This window comes from Amblyomma americanum, chromosome 3 (assembly GCF_052857255.1).
Source record: "Amblyomma americanum isolate KBUSLIRL-KWMA chromosome 3, ASM5285725v1, whole genome shotgun sequence".
NCBI classification, from domain to species: domain Eukaryota; kingdom Metazoa; phylum Arthropoda; class Arachnida; order Ixodida; family Ixodidae; genus Amblyomma; species Amblyomma americanum.
Genome location: NC_135499.1, coordinates 225109382 through 225131096, shown reverse-complemented (window position 1 = coordinate 225131096; position 21715 = coordinate 225109382). Strand labels below are relative to the sequence as shown.

Below are 21715 nucleotides of genomic sequence, written 5' to 3'. Positions count from 1 at the left end.
ATCACAGCATGTACGGATTAAAGAAAGTGTCTGCTTAGAGCTGCCGCTAGCTGACTTGTTGTGTTTTATAAAACTTAGAGATCTATGTGGTTCTGGGAAGATTTCTCCTTCTTGAAGTGGGTATAGTAATTTCTTTGTAGGTCGTAACTCGCTCCTTGGCCGAATTTAGCTCGGGGTAGCGCACCTCCCGGTTAACTACAAATCCTCGGGCAAATTGGTGCACCGCCTCGTTTCCAGGATAGCCCGAATGGGGTCGTTTACACCGGCGCAAACCCTTTCAAAACTCGCGCTGTTGAAAAATGAAATTTTTTTTTTTGGGGGGGGGGGGGATGGCGCAGTATCTGTGTCACGTATCGACTGACACCTGAACCGCGCCTTAAGAGAAGGGATAAAGGAGGGAGTGAAAGAAGAAAGGAAGAGGTGCCGCAGTGGAGGGCTCCGGAATAATTTCGACCACCTGGGGATCTTTAACGCGCACTGACATCGCACAGCACACCGTGCCTTTTGCGTTTCACCTCCATCGAAACGCAGCCGCCGCGGTCGGGTTCGAACCCGGGAACTCCGGATCAGCAGCTGAGCGCTTTAATCTCTCAGCCACCGCGGCGGGTAATCGGACGCTCTTTGGGGCTAGTATCATCATCAGCACCCACGCTTGTTTACAAACGCCAAACCCTTGCGTAAAGAACTGATTTCCGATCACAGCTTCCAAGATGCTCCCATCCAGGACGGCTGCAGCATGCCATGCTGTACAAGGAGAAACTTCCTGAGCGACGTTGGCAGGCCGTTTCTGTTGTAGCGCACAGTCGTGCATGCAAGAAGTACGTGATGCCTCGTAAGCTTCATGAAATTTTTTTATTGCGCTTGAGCCGTGCGGAATGCCCGCGTCGTCGACGAGCTGCTGCTCAATAAAGGGGAGCATTGGGACTCCTGTGAAGGTCGAACAAGCGGCGTTCGGTTCGTTCTTCTGTAATTTCGTCCAAGGGCTGAATGTCATGTTCGGTTGTACTGACGGACCTGGAAGGAGAGACACAGGAAAAGAAAATTCGCATAGCGGAGATACTTCCGGTTGCAGTTTGAGTAACACGAAGGCCATGTTCAGCGAATATAATACGTTAACAATCTCAAAACGTTTTCATTATTTTGTTTTAGAGCACTATATTCCCATAAACAAAGGCAAGGAATACTTGATTTGTCAGAGTCAAAATGCAGGATTAGCAGGAACCCTGCATTATTATAATCATATACTGGTGGCCTTCCGCTTTCTGTTCTGAGGCCCTGCCACTCAGAAACACACGTTTCTTGAGTGCACACACTTGCATTGCCAACTCGGATTGGATAGAGCGTGTTGTTTTTCAGAACACGGGAGAGAGCGTAATGGTGTCGTGGCATTGTTTTTCCCTTTTATTAATTATAACTTCACACGGTTCTCAGATTTCCTCGCTAAAAAATTTATTGCCAGTGATGACCTCAGGCTGTGCTCGAGGTGTAGTTTGCGGTTCAGAGAACTGCCTTCACCAATGCTTTAACATGAGGAAAATAAATGAACTAGCGCGCTTACCTTGGTTTTCTTACGCTTATAATACCACACAGTTCAATCGAATACGGTGTGTACACCATTATACGCATATCAAAGGAGTTGTTTTGCCGTTCACTTTCTCGTTTTTTGTAGCCACTGCAATACACTAAAAGCGTTCCACGTTATGTCTCCTCTTGTGCCCTTCTCACACCACCTGAACGGGTTGGTAAGATCAGTACCTCAAGCTAAACGAACGAGTAGAAGCTGGCATTTATTTAGGCGAGGGTGGGCTAAGATCAATCAATATGTGCACAAACAGCAATCTTTGCCAATGGCGACCACCGCTACACATTCTGCGACTAAGCAGAAAGAAACGCGTTATTGCTTTATCCTAATCATCAGAAGACCGCTAGCGTCTAGAATGCTGGTCCCCAGAGGCCTTTTCTTCTCTATTCGTTTTCATTCCCTCCATCCTCGTGCCTAAGTGAATATTTGTCAACCGACCATCATGCTTACAAGCCTGCTCTCTAAGTTCCCTTCCCAGAGCAGACTCAAGAACACATTCCCTTCCCTGAGCGGAGGACTGAATAAAAATTTCTGGGGTGCACTTCAGTCTGCTTAGGTGCAGTGACGCGAAACCTTTTCTCTTATTGCGCGTCCTTCCTCCCTCATAAATCACGCCTCCGTCATTTCGCCTACGCGCACGCCGTCTGCTGGACCAGCGCCGTACATTGCGATTGAGGGATTTCAGTGGGTGACGCATGATGGCGCTACGACAGCATTTTTTTTTTTCAGTTCGTGCGGACATGCTTTGTCCGCAACTTTCGTCCACAGCGCCTGTCCACAGCTTCCGGTGACGCCGCTCATGAGCCAAGAAATATATTCGCATTAATAAGTTGCGAGGCAGGGAAAACTTCACACTGCGGCTTTTCGAATACGCATGCCTCTTGGTGCATGCGCGTCTGCCTGTCTACCGACCAAGACAAAAGCATTCGCCCGTGGAACACAGCGGAGGCGTGCAAAGCGTACCGTTTCACTTGAGATCGGAAGGCGGCGGCATGGCGGGCCCGTTACTTCCTGCCGAAACGCATGTGTCCGTAGTCGTCGGATCGTCCGAACCGCATATGACCGTAATCGTCCTCCTGCCGCTTGGCGAACCCAGAGGCGAGCAGGACGGGGTCGATCATGTCGGCGGTGTCCAGGTCGGCTGTGTTGCGACTGTCCGCATCCCCAGCTGGCGGGGGCAGCACGCTCTTGAGCCAGTGGCCCACGCTCATGCGGTGGCGCTGCTGCTGCTGCTGCTGCGACGAGACCGGGCTGGCCGCCGAATAGCCGCGCGCCGAGCTCGCCGCCGCCATGGCCACCAGCAGGAACACGAGGCTGTGGGCGGGTAGTTGCATGATGCTCGACGCGACGGGAGGGGCGTAGGAGGCTGCCGATGATCCGGGATTGTCTGCAGGGCACGAATAATAAGTGGTATTTATAAATAAACACGCGTTCCAAAAGGGCTATTTGGGTAGATGGGCTAATACCCCGCCTGATACCTGCTGCTTTCAAGCTCTATAAAGCTCGGTAACCGTCTTCAGCATCAGACAGTGAAAGTCACGCACCAGTCTCTTCACTGAGGCTGACAGCTTAACTTTCTCGCCACTGTGTATCCTTAACACTCGCTGTAAGACTCGGGGTTTGCTTTGGTTCTAAGCATTCAGGCCTTGCCAATTCATTGACAGTCTCGCGGTGGCTGTAGAACACACATTTCCCAACATGAATCTAAATCCTGAGCGTGAGGAACTCAGAGGACAACGAAATTTAGAGCGGTGCCATTATGGGATGAGTCCGCTCGCACAGTATAGACGGAGAAGGTTGTGCAGGCTTCTGCCTGAGTGGGAACGCCGCGATCGTTGCTCGGCGGGGACCCCGTATGGGCTCCGTTAACTTCGTATGGCGCTGCTGCGCTCACGTTCACGCCTCTGTTTTATGAGCAAATGGCTTCAACTAGGGCACTGACGTATAGCAGAGTTGTACCGACGCTCTGGGGTGCAGTAAGCTCTCATTCAAAGCTTCAGGAACAAAGTTCGCTTGGAAGAAGCGGATGACACTGAACGCTGAGCTTAATCGGCGGTGAGACACCACGCAACGATTGTCGTGCCACCGGCGTTGAAAACGGCTGCCAAAGGCCAATAAGAAAGCGCGCGGAAAAAGAAAGTGTCGGGCAAAATCTGCCACCCAAATGAGGACGCAGTTAGAGCTCCGCACCTGAACGCGCCGTCAGCATGGTCCAAGTTCAAATTCATCTCAGTGCGTGCCTCTATATAAGCGCTAGGATTAAATGAGGGAGGCGGAGAAAGCAGTGCACCGGAAGCCTCCTTGCGACGTAGATTACTTTCCAGTGCCGGGCTCTTCGAAGAGGGGGAGCTTGTGCGGCACAAAGCAAGCTGGGTTGAAAGCACGATTCGTCCGGCAAAGGCGTGCTCGCAGAAGAATGGTGAAAGAGTCCCGGACGTGGTGCAACGAACCTCGTCCTATCTCAGTGCGGCAACTTGGGCGAACGGGCGTAGCTTTAGCGTTGTGAAATGGGCCAGAAAAAGAAGAAAAAAGAAACCAAGTGCGGTTGAAAGTGTGCTGTACTCGGCCGTTATATTTATTTTTATTTTTCTTAGAGCCAGCTGCATAAAACAGTGCCGAAGCTGGACATATGAAATGGCGTAGCGGTCTTCAAACTAATGGCAGATTTCCGCTTTCACTTCGTACAGTTCATCTCTTAAAACTTCACAAAAGAAAAACCAAGAAGAGAAATTAGAGCTCATAAAGTTCGCGTGTTGGAGTTGGCCAGATGAAAGGTTCTGCTTCTGAAGTATAGAGCTGGCAAAACGAACTATCTTCGAGTCATTACACTCCTAATGCATATTGCTTTTTGCGGGCTGACATACACAATCAAAATAGTATTTGTGTTTAGAGCATCCTAAGCGGCCAAAATAAATGCCGTATAAGGGCTCTACAAGATGACGTCACTATATAAGCAAGGTTCACGCACTTTCAATCGGACGGACGCGTGCAGAGTCCGCCCTCTCTCTTCCCGGCACGTGCGTGCGAAGCTCCCAAGGATTAACGCGCACCGTGAGCTGAGTGATCAATTACTGCGCGCACGTCGCTTAAGGGAGCACAAATGAGAGAATTCACTCAATTAATTCAGGGGATCTGGACAACAGTGCGTGGCGCACGTTTTCTCTTTTTGTTGATACTTTCTGCTGTGATTACTTTTTAGGTTGATAGCTTCCGTTCGTGTCGTGCGCAGATTTTCGAGGTAATTAGAGGAAATTAATCAGGGAGTGGTGGTTGGATAGTAGAAAAGAGCATAAAGCGCTGATCCTTCAAAGGAAACAAGACCGGAGACACTTTGGGATCTGCTTAAATTCAGTTTGAATGACTGTATAATTGCCAACAACTCAAATGTGCTTTGTTTTTCGAGAAGTAATAACACTTATTACTGACGGAACGAAAACTCAGAAAAGTGGAAATTTGGAATTCTCATGCTTGGAGGAAAGGTTGTCTTAGGTCTTTCTTTTGGATGAGAAACTTTTACCTGAACAGAAATGAGTCCCGAAATGTAGTATCTATTTTTGCATGTGACTGAATTCGGGAATATAAGTGAAACGAGCACATTTTCGTATCCTAGCAGAGCCACTGATTACGCACAATTCCGCCATATGTTGGTTAGTTCTGTATTAGTACTCGTTTTGCAAGTGTGCTTTCTGTTCGCAATCAACGGGTAGAATTATTATTGCATGGAAGATAGCGTGCCTCGTAGCAGGTATTGTTGCACTCATTATATATCCATTAGGCTTGGAAAGAGTGCACGGTCACGAGTAATGTATCACTGTGCAATTTGTGTAGTTACGCTGTACATGCAGAGAATGAAAAACGCTTTCTCATTGTAGGAGGTCTCGTATTTGCCATTCGAAGGTAGGTCTGTGCTCGCAGTGAGAAATCGTAAGAAGAATGCATGATCATACGAAGCAGCCCATGTTGCCAGCCCGTTTTTGATAAAACCGTTGGCGCGTAGAGTCACGTGACACCGTCATTTCGTCGGTGCCTGCTCCATGCAGCCGACCATTTTCGAGGAACATTTGCTTAATTGCGCTCGCGTTCTGTTGTTGCCGTCTGAGATGACCGTTTGGACGACTAGTCTAAAGTTGGAGGAATACTGTGCACTCGCAAGTGATTTTCTTTATCGATCTTACTACGTTGAAGTGACGCATCATTCACGTGATCTCAACAACTGACTTTTACGAAGAATACGTGATGGCTTACTGTGCGGATGGAGCGATAACATATCCTTTAAATTCAGCTGTGACACGCAAGACTGTTAGACCGAAGATGATCAAGATGTCCGTAAATAAATCAAATTAGCGATGCAAACTTTTAGCAGATGTAAAAGATAAATGGCAGTAACGCGCACGTCTTGCATTTTGTTGAAATTTGTAAAAGCTTAGAATATAGCGGGACAGCGTTAAACTTTTATGCACTTGGTGTTATATTGAAAGGTTGCGCCCAATACACCTTCAGGTGTGGTAAAGTGTGTCCAGGAGGTCGGTACTAGCAGCCTGTAGATGGGCCAACTCCTAATCTTGGTTACATATGCTTTGCCACAAAACACGACTTTGGGGACTTAAAATGTTTGGCTTTTGAAATGCCGTAATGCATGTCTTTTTACGTAAGCGAACGCTGAAACAATAAAACAGTGTAAGAGAAATTCCGTAACAGCCACTGATGCAAATGACCACTTGTACAAGGCAGAACATCTGTTGTCGTATTCCTTTGCGTTCAGGATTTTGACGCGAACTTTAAGCCCTTAAGCTTATTATCTGCCCTCGTTATCTTTCTGGTTTCGCTACGAATATTTCACTGAAGGTATACGTAGGCTCTAACATACGCAGCGCCAACTACAAGACGTGTGTCGGTGGATCCCAAAGGGGTTATATAATAAACATCACTCACCTCGCACTCTGCCGATCTTGTCGTTCGACGACCAAGCCACAGCTCCGGAGAGCTCTGGTGGCGCATATTTATACCGCTTCCCGCCCTCCAATCGAGGTGCGTGCCAGTGCGCATGCTCCATCCCTCCGGAATGCGTTCCCATGGCGACGACGATGAGGATTACGGGGGCCAATCAGAGCGCCTCTTTCATTCCCTGCGGAGAAGCAAGTTTGGGGAGGTGGGAGTCGAAGGGGTGGGCGTACTTGTTAGGTGATGCTGCTCAGTTATCTAGATGTCGTGCAAAGCGACTGGGACCACTCTCTGTGTCCGCACGGTTACCGAACCGCATGGTGACGTCGATTGAGATAATAACTTTAGGAAAGGCTGCTCAAACTGAGTAGAGACGGCAAAAAAAAGATAAACCAGAGACATGTCGTTTGAAGCTCACCATAAGTGCTGTCGCTCCATGCATTAGCAGTGTTTAATACGGCAACGTCTAATTAACGCGAGGTCTTCGTTGATTTATATTTGGTTTTTAAATGAACGTTCGTCACCCCGAGCTCATGATGACAGCTATCGTATTTAAGGTACTGCTTTCCCTTACCCCAATAACCCTCATTCTCAAAAGACCAGCGTCCGGATCTTCCAATGGCAAGACGTAATGCAAATATTCGTAGAATTAATGCGGCGTGACTGCAAAACTGACCGGCTTCAAGGACCGAAGAAGGTGTTGAGAGAGATGCCTTCAATCCTGAGATGAAACACGCAGCTTAAAACTGCACTGAGAAGGTGGTGGCGGTAAAAACTTTATTGCCGTCAAGATTCATGCAAAGGTGTTCTTTCGTAGATCGAGTGGGGTCTCCATTGCGCTTTTCTTCTTTTCCTGCTTTACTGCGGGTCGCAGGATGTGGCCAGGAGCCCTTGGCGCTCGGCGACTTCCAATGCTCGGCTCATGGCCCGAAATTGGGAGAAAGAATTTTCAGTTAACAGCCGTCCGTTCATAAATCGGCGGCTTGAGAAATTGGAAGCACACAGAAATATTTTGGACTTGGAAGCTCGGCGTGACGCCTTCAGAACGAAAATAAATGTGTACACCGAAGCTTCTGCTGTCTCCATATAGCAAAACATCTGTCGTTTCCGGAACAAAGAAAAAGCCATTATCAAGGTATGTTAGGCTTTGCGAATGGCAGAACAAAGTGGATATGCAGTCTCATAAGAAAAAAAAAAACTTCCCGCACAGTGATATCGAAATAAGGAGTACTCCTTAACGGACGCTTACCGGTTAAAAAACCGGCCTAATCTGAACGTGGAATTTCGGGCTGCCTAGTTAAATTGTGGAAACCGGTCCACGTTACAGCTGAGTCGATCCAGTTATGCTGCAACTGATAATATGTTTTTACGTGCCAAAGCAATTCTGAATGGCTGTGAGGCAAGCTGTAGTGGGTGGCTCCATATTAGAGTCGACCACCTTTGCACCGACGACGTGCACCGATGTCGCGGTAAACGGACGCATTTGTATTTCGACTCCATCGAGATGCAGCCTCTTCGGCCGGGATAGAACCCGCCTTCTTGTGATCAGCTGTCTATTTACAATGCCGCCGTGCCAAAGAGGGAAGCTGTTGATGCTACAAGAACGGACACTGACATGGAATATGAAGGCAAGTCAACTTTACTGGCAACGCTGCATCTGAGCAAATCATTTCTATTTGTTCCAGTCTTTTTCTTGCAGTCGACCCTATGTTCTTGTGCCTAACGTATAAATTAATGTTCATCTAAGGCTGTCCTCTGGTGGGTCGAGGGCTGTATGAAAGAAACGCCGCACACTGTGTCTTGTCTGCCTCGTTCGCGGAAGAATAGCTACGTTTTAAGAACGCCAGAAGCCGGAGCGCAGCGAGGATCAGCACCGAGTCACGCCTTTGCTGGTCGCGTCGCTTCTTCGTCTTTTCGAACCTGTATTGTGCTGCTCTACTTCCATTGTTGTTGTGGTTGTCATTCGCTGGCGTACAAAGGGTCCCCGCGCCCACAGCTATCGTATCGTACAGGCTCTCTCGCATTCGCGAAGGGAAACACCTCCGAATCTTTACTGGGAAAAAAGGTGTTGTATCCGAAATACGGGCTACCGCGTTTATGCGCTCATAAATGAGACTTTGTGCTGGTTTTGTAACGCAGTGTTTGCGGAAGGTACGAAGAGTGCGCCGTCTGCTCTCAAGAGCCGAAAGGAGTAGTACGTTCGGCGGGATTTCTATTATTACGCTCCACCGTACAGCATGTGGACACTGCGCACCGTCATTAGCGATTGTATGGTTGGGAAAGTCGGATTCTTCCCAGGTAAAAATAAAGACCTAGCCGCAGCATTGAATTCAGGCTATGGACTCACTCCATTGTCAGCGGGGCCATTACTTTGATAGGTATGCATCTTGTTTTAATCATAACGTATCTTGTAGCTCTTTTTTTTCATATTCGCATTTTTTACAACTTGTTTCTTTTCCTTCTTGTGTCACTGTCATCTGGTCGCAATTTCAAGGCGCATTGTACTCTCTTCCTTAATTAACGAGACCGATAGCTCACGTGTGTTTGACGAGGAAACGACAATTCTCAATAAAGGAAAAATGCAGAGTCATAATTTTTTCCGGTCAGAAGGTCATGCCAAGGTGGTGAGATTACACGGTTTCCTTTTCTGGGTATCCTTAAAAATGAGAAACTGTTGACACCGGACCGGCGGAAAAAAACGAATATGAACCCTCTCCATTGGGGCAGCGTATTCAATTCGATGAGCTGTGTCCTAGTGATTGGCTCTGTGCTTGTCAATCTTTCTTAGTCTCCTGACGCAGTATAGTGCTCATCTTTCTATTGCTTCCTTTCTTGCTTCAATTCCATTCCAGAGAGAAGACCCGGTGGAAACACCCGCTTTGAGAAGAGCCCGTATGAAGGCTGGCTAAGATAAGATTTCAAGGGATCAACGGGAGCATTCGCAAAGGGGGCAAGAGCAGTCTCGTGCCGGCTCTAGTGCTTCTGCGCATGATTAAAACGACGCGCCTGACGTCTCAACATGTGGGCGAGAAGACCAAACAACCCACACATACATAGATACACACAGAACTACAGGGAATCTCGGTTGTGCACCCCGCCTCCATATTAAGGCCCACGTTTTTCAGTAGCTTGCGTGTTTTCGTCTTTTTTCACTGGTTGTGGCATTTTCTGGTTTTGTTGCACGAAGCCGCTCGCGAATTTGTTTCGTGCGCTCTTTCAGCGGCGCCTGCTATGTGGAGGTTCACTGGCGTGCGTTTCTGCGGCCATACTTGCAGCAACAAGCATGAAGTTCATGAATTACACCAGTGGATGGCGCACAATTTAGAAAAAGAAACTCCGAGCTTGATATGAAAAAAAAAGAAGAAATTATGCTGAAATTGAAGAAGGGCGCCGGTATTACAGCGTTTTAACTGTTATTTTGCGTCCAAGAAAAGGCCGGGAAAGTAAAAACAAATAAAGCGAACGAGAGAACGAACGAAGTGCCCGTGGTGTTGTGTCAACCCCGCATTAAATTCGGATGTGAATTCGCGCACATCGGGCTTCTGTTTATATTTTTGAAGACCGCCATACTGTTTACCATACTGTAGGCCCAGCAACATGCGCAGTCATGGAGAGATATGTTTACGGGATGCGGGTTCGCGAATAAAAGCAAAGCATTTCTTAGCGGTTAAACGATTGAGGATTGTGCAGCGTGGAGCAGACGAAGATGATGATGATGGTGATGATGATGATGGTGTCCTCAGGCTTAATGCCACATAACCACACAGTGCTCGTCAGCGTTGTCTTCTTCCTTTGTCTTTTGTTTACACCACGCTGTAACATGCATAATGAACCTGAAAACATCTGCCCAGCTATCCATTCTTCTTAGGTCAAATAAAGCAGGCCAATAAAAAGCACACAAGCACGGGGAAAGAACAAGCATGCTCCATCCGCGACAACGAATATCAGCTGACCGGCTAGCGAGGCAACGCGGGAACAATTATTTTTCCTGCAAATCAGCATCCGGCAAACTTTTACTCATGACTGTACTTCGTTACTAGGAATTCGGGACGGCAGTATAGTACACTTGCTTTTCTTCAACGTGGCGCATGGCATGAAACTAATGGCTGTCATTCTTTCTGGACCCACCACGGTGCTTCAGCGGATACGGCATCCGGATACTGATCTTAAGTCGCGGGATCGAATCCCGGCTGCTGCTGCCGCATTTCGATTCGACACATGCGTTTCGGCAACGCCACTGTGGAGATCTAGTATATATAATAAGAATACCTTTGATCCTTTAACGTGCGCTAGCATATATCGTACAGCACACGGGCGCTTTCGCATTTCGATGGAGGCGAAATGCGAAAGTGCCCGCGAGCTGTACGACATGTCATCACATGTTGAAAGGCCCAGAGTGGTTGAAATTAAAGAATAGCTCTCCTCAGTGGCGTTTTTTTGAAAGGCATATGACACTTCATAAAGTGAAACCCCACAATTTGCAAGTATTTGATGAAAAAAAAATTCACGGTGGTAGAGAAGCTTTTCTTTCTGGCGTAGCGTTAGACCACTCGTCCACATCTTTTCTTTTTCTGCATTGATTTGCTACGGCTGGACGTGTACGTGCGTATGGAGGCATTGGCGTATAGCGTCACAGTATGCGATTGGCTAGCGGTGTTGTGCAAATGCTAAATTTGTACAATTTAATTTTATGCTTCGAGCAACACTGCAGGAAGCAATCAAAAGCGCAGCCCCTATACTATTTGAAGCCGCTGAAAAAAAAAACGCGATTTGAGCTGTGAATTCTTCAAAAAATTGCGTGTTTTTCACACAAAAAGGCTCCGAAGTTTCGCCGTTTCCATAGACGCCCATTGTTTAAACTTGCAATGCTTTTGGAACAAACGTCATCAAGCGAGGCATCGAGACGCGGGTGCCTTTGACATGTACAACAGATCACTTAAAAACTAAGATGTGTGAAAAATCCCGGATTTTAATCTGCAGGATTAGCGATATCGAAAAAACACGACTTCTATTATTGGAGTGCTATAGGCACGCAAGGAGATATGTCGCCAATTCACGATAGCGCTCAGCCATTTCGTGCTTCTCCCAGCGAAAGAGATGCTGACTGCGGGTTCTCGGCTGAGTGGGACCCTTAAGGCTATCGTGTTAAATATCTCTGTCAGTCATTTACCGCCCGCTTTACCTAACTGAAGGCCCCCACTCGATTCGGGGATGTCAGCTCTCCGCGCGAGGCGCCATCTAGCTCGAGCATCTCGCATCCTCAAACATGATGCCACCAGGGTGTTTAAAAAAGAAGAAAAGGGTAAGGGAGTGATCGGAGAAAAAGGAAGGCGGGTACTGTGATGTGTTTCTGCTTTCGGTACTTCCCATTTTTTTCAAAATTACCTCAAATGTGTTTGAAAATCCTGTCAATATTTTCACTGCTGTCATTACTATCGCCCGTATGCTGTGCAATGTCAGTGCACGTTAAAGATCCCCACGTGGTCGAAATTATTCTGGAGCCCTCCACTACGGTACCTCTTTCTTCCTTACTTCTCTTAGTCCCTCTTTTATCCCTTCCCTTACGGCGCGGTTCAGGTGTCCGCCGAGATGTGAGACAGATACGGCGCCATTTCCTTTCCTCAACAACCAATTTATATGTCAATATATATATATATATATATATATATATATATATATATATATATATATATATATATATATATATATATATATATATATATATATATATATATATATATATATAGACTTGAGTAGAAGCATAACGGTGACTCGTGTTTATTAAACGTGGGTCGACAAAGGGCTTCCAAGGTGTTAACTGCGGCCTTCTGTTGAGACACTTCGAGTTGTAAGGTGTAGAGACTGAATTTTTGCAGATAAACTGTGTAAAGTGTAGTTTCGCAGGAAAGAAGCCTTTTTTTATCAGCAAATTATCGCTACTTAAAACGGTTCAAACACTCCACGTTACTTGCATCGAACCTGTGGCTTATCCAAGAATGATCCCACCTTGGAAATGCATTCCTCTTTTGAAAAAAGTGGAGCTTACTGTTTTTTGCTGCCCAATAAGTGGAGACGCAAGGTACTCACAGATTGATGCTCTCGATTGATTCTGTTGCTTAATAATTGAGTGGCGGTGTGATCACAAGGTCGGGAAGGCTGGCACTCATTACATAGTTTGTTTTCTCAGAAATTCAGGCAATAACAAGTTTACCCACCCCCGAGGTACACGAAGCAATTTTTATTTTGGCATCAGCGATATGCAACTCGACGCCTTTATTAATTTGGCATCGCGTGCCCTATAAGCTCTAAAATATTAATATAGCACCATCTGCACACGGCGAAGTCGCCTCCTTAAAAAAATTTCGGAGGGAACTTAAGACTACTCCCGTACTGTGAATGCAAAAGCATGCACGTGGGGTATCCGGGTGCGCGATGCCGTACTATACTCTAATAAAGTGGCCAGCGAAGCTGATCTTTTCGCGCCGGCCAGTGTTCGAAACACACTTGGAGTGTAATTTTATTTTTCTTTCTTTCCTGATGATGTAGGCACTGCCGAAGACGTCATGAGGTCACGTGTATTTTCAGACCGTCCGGCGTGGACAACGACAACGCCGGACTTTCCGCCTCATGAGCCATGTAATTATTTCGCATTAATAAGGTGTCAAGAGCTCTGAGCTTTAAGGCACAACCTTGGCAGCGGTGAGGTTACAACATCATTCACAAACAGAAATGCCCGTTTCCTCTGTAGCCAAAGCCTCTTTTGTTTAGTGTATATAAGAGGACGCTTTTAAATTTAAGCCGCTCCTCGTTCACCGCTCTGTGGCTTTCCGTAATGACTCTGGCGCTGCCCATGGCGAGAGACGTCACGTTGTCTGGGCTGCTGTCATCCGCCATTTATGCGCTATGCCTGCCACTCAGAACACCCGTATTTTCATATGGCCGCCCGTTTGTTTGTTTCAAAGGCGCCACCCGCTTGAGGCCTCGCGCGGTGGACCCGAAGGAAGAAGAAACCATCGGCCATTTATAGCAGCCGCTCATTGCAGTCGTCAGAGAGCGACAAACAACGTCGTTAGTCCCCCCACGCCACAATTTTGTCGCAGCCAAATCACCTTCGCGCGCTCTGAAAGGGGCACCTTGCGTCAAGCATCCAAGTAGAGTGAGTGGCAAGTTTCTTGTAAAGTGAATAGCGCAGACGCGCCCGGCCTGCTGCGCAGCGTGTGCATTCGCTGCACGTCTTCGCTCGGGAATTAAAGGCTTTCGCTTTTCGCCGCGTGGCAAAGGCATTCGCACCCGCCTTCGCTTCCAATTTTTTTTTCATTTGCACTAGTGCTTGCTTCGTCATTAGCGGTTGCACCCGCGAGGAGGTGTTATAAATTAAAACGCGCGCATTTTTCAAGATATTCGATTAGCAGGATAGGGAAGTGTCGGCATGTTTTATCGCGGAATCTGAGCGTAGGTCAGTTAATGACAGTATCTGCTGTCAACCTGTGCTTTCTTTCTGTTCATTTATGTTTCTCTTGTGCAGAACTAAAATGTGGCGAAAATGCGAGCGTCATATCTTTCCGTGCATATACGAGCGACACGATCCGTCTACGACTCAAAGCAATTCTTACTGAAGTGTGTATAAAAGTGCAGCCATGGGTTCCCCTTCCTCCCTACCCTCCTATCTTATTAAAGTTGCCAAGGCAGTAAGTGAGCCTTTGGTCTCGGCGATGGTTCGTTGGGCACGCAATTCGTTTTATGACGCCATCATCATCCTCAGCCTAGTTACGTTCACTGCAGACCAAATGCGTCTTCCATAGAGCTCCAGTCAGCCTGCATGTACAACATGCTTGCATTCAACGGAAAGAAAGGAGAAGCTAGGAATACCAACATTCCAACTCTTCACCTTCACTGGCGTTCACGCCTAATTGAATGGAATTGAATGACTAACACATTTTGTAAAAATTTCCTCTTAAATGCACTCTTGGCCTTAAATTCTCCTCCGTGAGCATGTTGCAGTGTTGTTCCCAGCGGTCACGGCGAATTCCGTTGCTGTTTGGTACAGTACAATTAATAACTTACGAATGCTGATAAATCTACTGTTATACAGTATGCCGCTGCATGTGGGAAGTGGTACTTGATTAACGCTTAGTTAACGAAACGAAGTGACCAGATCCACATTCTTTGCGAGGAAATAGTTCTGGTCGTGCCTCTACAGGCTAGAATTTCTTGTCAATCTCTGGAACTGCTTGTTCGTGCCTTTCCGCTTGACGTTGCCCATTGTCGAATTGGCCCTTTTGCAGAGCTGACACTGTAAGCTATATGCATACATCCAATACTGAAGTTTGAGTGAAACATTGCGCACTTTTCCCCAATCTTAGATTTGGCTGTTGTTTAAAATTTATGACCCGCACAGAGGCAGCAAAGCTTTTGACAATAATCGGTGGTGGTCACGCGCCATGCTGAGTACATCTAGACGTAGGGTTTAATTTGCATTTTCATCCGCTTCTGCGTCGAGAGCAGCTGCAGTGATCAGTTATCGCGAGGTATAAACAGGCACAGAGGCAAGAAAATGTCTGTCTTAAGAACTTGGCAGCCGCATTTTGTATTGCATAGTACAATCTGCAGAAAGAACTGTGGTGGGGTGGGCTGAGATGACAATGGTGCTAATACCAGAACCCGACCGTGACATGAGAGTCACATCTGCACAAGGAATACATTTTCTCTTTCTTGCATCATTTCGTTCGTGCAAGATTGCTCATAGGAAGTTTGACACCAGGCTGCCGGCTAGCATCGGCGCTACCCACAGGCACATCACTGACACTTTGCACGTCCGTGCTTGCGGAAGCGTTCGAATTGTTCGAAGCCGTCGACGATCGCAACTTCTTATCCCTCTTGTCCTTGGACTTCAGCGCGGCCACGTAGTACTTGTAGTCTTGGAAACCGAAAAACAGGTAGACACCCTGCAGCCCGTTCAAGATGCTCGTTAGGACCTGGGTGACATTCGAGTTGATGAAGTTCAACAGGCCCAGAAACCAAGCAGCACCCATGATGAGGGCAAGCTTGAAGAAGAGGGCCATGTCCGAAGGTTGGTTGCCGCCGCTCTTGGAGCCCTTTCCCTTGCGCATGTCCTTTGTTCGCCTCACGTATATTATAATGTGCGCGTACAGTCCCATGTCCACAGCCAGGAGCACGCCCATGGGCACGAGGAAGAAGACGATGTAAGGACGATGCTTCCCGAAGAAGCAGTAGTACTGGCCGTACGCGGGCGAGTAGCGAGACCAAGGTGCGACCCAGTTCAGAACGCAACACACAGCAACGAGGAGGAGAGGGACGCCCCAGGCTATGGCTCCGTAGAGGATCAGTGTCTTGTCGCTTCTGGCAGCAACCCGCATGGAGGATATGTTCCTCCACATGTCGAACGACAGCACTGTGGTCCATGCGAAAGTGGCGACGAATCCGAAGTGCTGGAAGACCGACGACACGACGCACACGTCGTCGGGGACGTCGAGGTAACTGGCCAGGATGTAGACGAGTTGGGTGAAGAACAGCGTCGCGGAGAGGCACAGGTTGCAGCGCGAGGCGAAGTTGCGGGAAGCGCTGAAGATGGCGTACGTCAGGCCTTTCATGAGTAGGAAGAACAGAGACAGTCCGATGCAGACCATGATGAGGTAGTGCTGGTAAGTGTAGGTGTAAGACTCGTCGCTGGTCGCACCAGTCGCGTTGTCGTACCGGTAGTTCGTGTCGTTGATGTAACATTTTCCGTCAAACCACGCTGCACACGACGTATCGTTAGTCTTCAGCTTCCGGACGCTGTTGTATTTAACAGAGCTTTTGTTTGTCCTGAAATCTGCTGAGCGGCTGGCGTTTTCTTTTGTGACCTCTTCGCATGACAATGAGCTAAGGTTTACGTGGTTACAAACTGCGCAGTACGCGTTTTTGTACAGCTGGCTGGAGCCTCCATGCCGAACAGGCTCCAAGTAAAGTTTACACTTGCGTTCCGTCTCTTTCGACACATTACCACCGCCTCTTTCGCACGTGTCGCTGAAGTTTCTGTTTTCGCCGCAATAGCGCAATTTATTTTTCAGGGAATCATCGCGAAGCTCGAAATGGGTCTTGTTACCCTCGGAAGTGGAAGCAGTCCAGAAAACCCAGCTCTCAATATCGTAATTGCAGAGCGCGCAGAATCCGTTTGAGTAAGTGTATCCGGCGGGGCTTGTGACGGGGATTCGGTGGAACGTTTCGTTTTTAACGTCTCTATCTTCGCAGCCTTTTCTGACTTCGTCTTCCGGCCAAGCGCCATCGCAGCGCGTGACCATCATTACTTCCGGGACGGCGGCGTTATCGGTAGCTACGGAGATGCAAGATGCGTTTTTCTTGAACGTGCCGTTTGAAGCAACGGCCGCGTCAAAACAGCAGTCTTCGTACACAGCGCAGCTGGGATCAGTGGAGCATATTGGCTGTTGGGCATGTCCTGCCTTTCCGAAGTGATGAGAACTGCAATTTAGTAGCGTCTTCAATGCTTCGCTGCCTGTTTCTGGTGGGTCTTTCTCAGACGTCGCGTTGGCTGCTCTGACGACAGCACTCAGTGAGGACCAATCACTCAGCAGTGTGGCCAAGGCGCACAAAACAGCGGCCGATGAGAGACGCATGATTTCCTGCAAAGATGAAAAGCATTTTGAACTGTCAGAAATATATATTAAGAATGTATGCTCGTTTTTATGTCAGGATGTATTTTTTCTTTAGTAATCGTATTTGCACGAATCCAAGTGAAATAAAGGTGTAATATAAATAGGAAATGACCGCCAGAACCAACTATATTTCTGGAATTTTACTTTTAAGCTGGGCTTAACGTATATGAAGAGCAGTTATATCATAAGTGTAGTACAGCCTTCATTTCGTTATGCGAATGTCATCGTGGAAGCCGTTGCAAAAAGTGTTCAAATCACAGAGTGATTCTTCCAAAAACTTGCTTGATAATTAACTTATGCAATCTGGCTGGATTTACTACGCATGCTGGTACTGTGAGACATGGAACAGAAGGCTGGTGGTAGCTGAAATAGAAACAAAAACAAATGGCGTCTCTCTGGCTTATAATTTTTTTGCGCATTATTTGTCACAAAAAAAATTCTGTCGTCTGGCAGCTCGTATTAGTACAGCCATTAAGCAGGCTCGTGAGTGGAGTGAAATCGTTAAAAAAGTTTTTTTTTTCTGTCTCATTCTGTGCATTAAGATACCATATATCAAGAGCTCTTCGTTTGCGGGTAAACTCTGATTGTACTTGAATCTTGCACCCCGAACAGATTTCTTACCAATCGGTTAAACCCAATTTCCACCCGAAAATAAGCCTTCTAAGTAACTTGTTTTCTCTGTCCACAAAGCTAAAAACACCACGCATAAATTAGCGGACGTCCTGTGCTTATTCGAGACGGGCGTTTTTAGACTAATCAGTTTGAACCACTTTTAACGCTTTACATTCATGATGCTGCTTAATTTGAGGCCAAGTTTGAAAAGTGCGTTTTGAAAGCGAGAAGCCAAAACAGAGGTACTCGCTGGATGCCTTATTAGCATTGTATCAATCGCTACCCACGTTAATGACATCTTACGCCTAGATTCTTCTGATCGCTCTGACGTTGAAAGAATGTTTTCGCAGTGCGCAAACAAAGGTAGGCAGGCGATAATATGCGCACAAATGAAAAAAAAAAATAACTGATTTGATAAAAGTTCTGCGGTGCAAGTGGCCATTTCCATTTTGTTGAGAGAACGATGTGCAATAAAGAGCCAATATTATGTCTCGCATAAAAACAGCCGTAATAGTAAATTGTCTTCTGTTGTAAATACTGACATGATAAAACTTGAGTTATGGAACCTTTTTTTTTTTGTATAACCGAGCCTCTACCCGAATTCGAGTTCAAAGATTGTCCAATTTTTACCCCCACCCCCTCCCCATGCCACAAAAAAATAATAATAAAACGCGCAAACGAAGGTCCTTACAAGTATAATTTATATTCCAGAAACTACGAGCTTGTTCTGTATAGAATGCAAACTGAATAACTTTAACCCACATCTAATACCTTGCCAATCTAGCTTTTGAAACCAAAAGCTTCACTACACTAGGTAAAGCAGTCGTCGCGTAAGCGGGAGAGCGCCCTTGAACGACCTTCAGCCGAACCACGTTAGCCATGTATGACCAGATGTGGTACAGTTATGGTGTCAAACCCTTGACCCCTGACCTTTAGTTGACCTTTGACTAGCTTTGACTTTGGGTGCCCTTTGTGTTGACCTTTTGTCTTAAGAACATCCGATGGGTTCATGTGAAACACGTGATGACATTCAATGGGGGTGTCGTAAGACGATGTGATACCATGTCATAGCCACGTGGTCGCGTGGGTATATATAGAGCGGCTGTCGCGAGCGTGTAGCGGAGCTGCCATGGACGAGTCTCAGACGCTTAGCAAGCGTCCTTGCTTTCGCTGAATTCCAGGGTTAGCCCAAGTTAAGCACTGCCAATTTTCTTGATCGAATGGAATGGTTCCGTGTTCTTCCATTGGTGAAGAATTAAAAATGCGACCGACACTTGTTTCTTGCTATCATTAGCTATCTTCGTCCCACTTGCAAGCTGCGGTGGAGTCGCATTGCTTCTGAAAGTTTTTCTTGTTATGTCATTGCGTAACTTTACAATTTCTCCTTCAAGTGGTCTATGTCTCCAAGAGGCCTTTGAATACTTTCCGGGAAAGACACAGTAAGCATTTGACGTTGAAGGGCACTTCTGCGTGGATCTTCTTTAGAAAACAAATTTCAGATTCGTTTCGTAGAAGCGGAGTTTGTCGGGAATTGAGATTTATCCTTTCCCCATTCGTACATTTCTTCTCTTGTGATTTGTAGCATGCTCAAAGATAGGCGCCTCTCCACCGCACCCACACTGAGAAACTCTAACTTTAGAGTAATCATGCCTTTTTTTATATTTTTATCTCCTGATACAGCTACTTTGAGTGATTGGCGGGGCACCTGATCGGCGGGGTTGCTGACGCTACTAGGTAGTGCTTCGTTTCATCGTTACTCCATATTCTGTTTCGCTGTAGTTTCTGTGCGGCATCCATGTCACCTCTGGTACCATCTGACGTGTAGCCGTTTCGAAACACATACGCGCAGCCTCGTTGTACAAAGAAGGGACGTAATTTTAAATCCGGAAGCAAAGCGCAAGCCAACCTTTAAGCATGATTCTGCGTATTTTTCTGCGTGCGGAACAGCAATATTTAGCTGAAATGTTAATAAGTACACGATATATTTCCCATGCTCAAAAATTGTTGCAAGGTTCCTTAAAATGGAGATTGTCAAACTGGACGCCGTCATCTCCTTACGACTGCGGTTTTGCCTCTCCTAATGAACCGCCATGACGTCAACCTCACCTCTGTAATTTCCATTCTAATATCTGCAGAGCGGAACTTTGACAGGTAAACACATATCCGTTATTTGCCTTGTCGTAGGTATCACTGTGTAGTAGGTCTGTGCATAGTTTTAGAAAGAAAGGAATTTATGACTAGCGCAGTATAGATGGTCTGAGCCGTCTGAGCCTATGGTACGTATGAGCGTGCATAAAAGAAATAGTACGCTCACTAACCACCCTGGTGTATGGTTGGTTTTGACAGTATTTTTGTCTACTCGAATCGTTTGACTGCTTCTGACATGCGTTTTGCCTCAATCGCTGTCGCCACGGGTGCGGAAACTGTGGAAAAGGTCTTGAAGATGCCGGCAAAAGTCCGATGAAAGATTGATTTGCTCAAGGCCACCTGTGAAAGGCAACTGCTTCTCTTTCAACAAACGTTGAAAATTACTATTGGGGCATGTTACAGCACAAAAACACTGGACAACGGACCAAAGCACATCTGTGCTGCCTACTGCTTGTGAAAGGCAAAGGTGGCTGATGGTGCGACCAGACAGAAAGGCGTGTTCGCTGAAGCGTCGCCCTTTCACTGAGCAATTTGTGTATCGATAGTCTAACAAATATTCACACCCATGTTACGTGACAGTGCTTAAGTTTTGTTGGAATAGAGTACCTCAGTGATAACCAAGGCTTTTTTTTTTTTTTATGAGAAAAGTGTGCCATGAGGCATAACTTAAAAAAAGGGGAAGGAATTTGAACCAAGGTTTTAGGTAATTTGACATCCGGGAGTTAATAGCAGCAGGATTTACTGGCCTAACCAGAAATGATCGCAACTCCGCTGCTAATTAATCTCAGCAAATGTTACATGATTGGAAGTCGTTTGCTGAATATGACGATTTGATAGCCAACTTCTTGCGTGTTGTCGCAGGAAAACCTTATTGGGTGCACGGGGAAGATTAAAAAAAAAAACCGGCGCCTGCTCAGGTTCGCGCATGTTTATAGCCTCCACAACTATCTACTTATAAGCGGCCAAGCCGCTTGGTCTTCGTTGTCTTCCTTACAGTGGCTTCGGCGCGAAGGAGTAGCCACACTGGCGTCTCACGGCGAAGTCACGACCAGAGGACCATAGTATGGCTTCAGACGACTGACGTGGACAACCTCGCGGCCATGGCGGAGGTGATGCGAGACATGCTTGATTGGATCCATGATTTCTCCATGGACGTGGAAAGTTTAAAAAAATCTAGCGATCTGAAAGACTGCATATCCTTTCCCGCGTTCAAGATCAGCGCCCAACTGTTATGGCAACTTATGGTCCGTCACACTAGAGAGCTTGAAAGTCGCGTAGCTTGAATAACTGTACTAAATGCTTCCTGCAAGAGAGAAGTTCAATAGCCCTCGTGTGGTGGCAGCCACAACAACAGCTTACTGATTTAACCCCGCGTCAACTACGTTGTTGGTTCAGTAAGCTGCGTTCAAACGGAGTTGATTTTAAAAAAAAATGGTGTTAAGTTCAGGTTAGTAGTGACGCCATCTCGATTATTCGAAAACTGAGCAGGTAAATTTTTCCTCCTAAAAGAAATTTGTACATACAGCCACTGTTTCTGACTGTATAAGCAGTAAAGATAACGGTCAAGCAAAGATAATGTACCTGCGACAATGCAATCGTAGTCCAAGGGTGCCCACTCGCATCGGTTATGCCCGCAACGATGTCCCTGGTGCGAATGCGCACGCGGCATCCGTCGCCTCGGTGGTGCTGGTCATCCTCGCGCGCCCACGCTCACCCACAGAGTGCAGCCGCGCGGGCAGCGTAAGAAGCCGCGGCGCTC

The 21715-nt window shown here is 46.9% G+C and overlaps 3 protein-coding genes across 4 annotated transcripts in view; all 3 read right to left on the bottom strand.

The window, feature by feature from the left end:
- LOC144126237 (salivary anticoagulant protein P23-like) overlaps positions 1 to 21715 on the bottom strand; it is a 339317-nt gene that overhangs the window by 306609 nt on the left and 10993 nt on the right. The gene's annotated exons all lie outside the window — the stretch shown is intronic.
- Positions 836 to 6763, bottom strand: Dsk (Drosulfakinin). Its single transcript, XM_077656452.1, has 3 exons — positions 6515 to 6763; positions 2546 to 2969; positions 836 to 1014 (listed from the first exon to the last, which is right to left on the bottom strand). Exons 1-2 carry the CDS (start codon positions 6654 to 6656, stop codon positions 2587 to 2589), a joined length of 525 nt encoding a protein of 174 aa, XP_077512578.1. The 5' UTR covers positions 6657 to 6763; the 3' UTR covers positions 836 to 1014; positions 2546 to 2586.
- LOC144126226 (uncharacterized) lies at positions 15084 to 21681 on the bottom strand. Its single transcript, XM_077660271.1, has 2 exons — positions 21538 to 21681; positions 15084 to 17163 (listed from the first exon to the last, which is right to left on the bottom strand). Exon 2 carries the CDS (start codon positions 17155 to 17157, stop codon positions 15241 to 15243), a length of 1917 nt encoding a protein of 638 aa, XP_077516397.1. The 5' UTR covers positions 17158 to 17163; positions 21538 to 21681; the 3' UTR covers positions 15084 to 15240.

Bases quoted from the DNA above. Each gene is read 5' to 3' on its own strand.
- Dsk (XM_077656452.1), bottom strand. From the start codon at position 6,656: ATGGGAACGCATTCCGGAGGGATGGAGCATGCGCACTGGCACGCACCT. The intron at 2,970-6,514 runs GTGAGTGATGTT...CGTGCCCTGCAG, and splicing joins CAAGATCGGCAGAGTGCGAG to ACAATCCCGGATCATCGGCA.
- LOC144126226 (XM_077660271.1), bottom strand. From the start codon at position 17,157: ATGCGTCTCTCATCGGCCGCTGTTTTGTGCGCCTTGGCCACACTGCTG.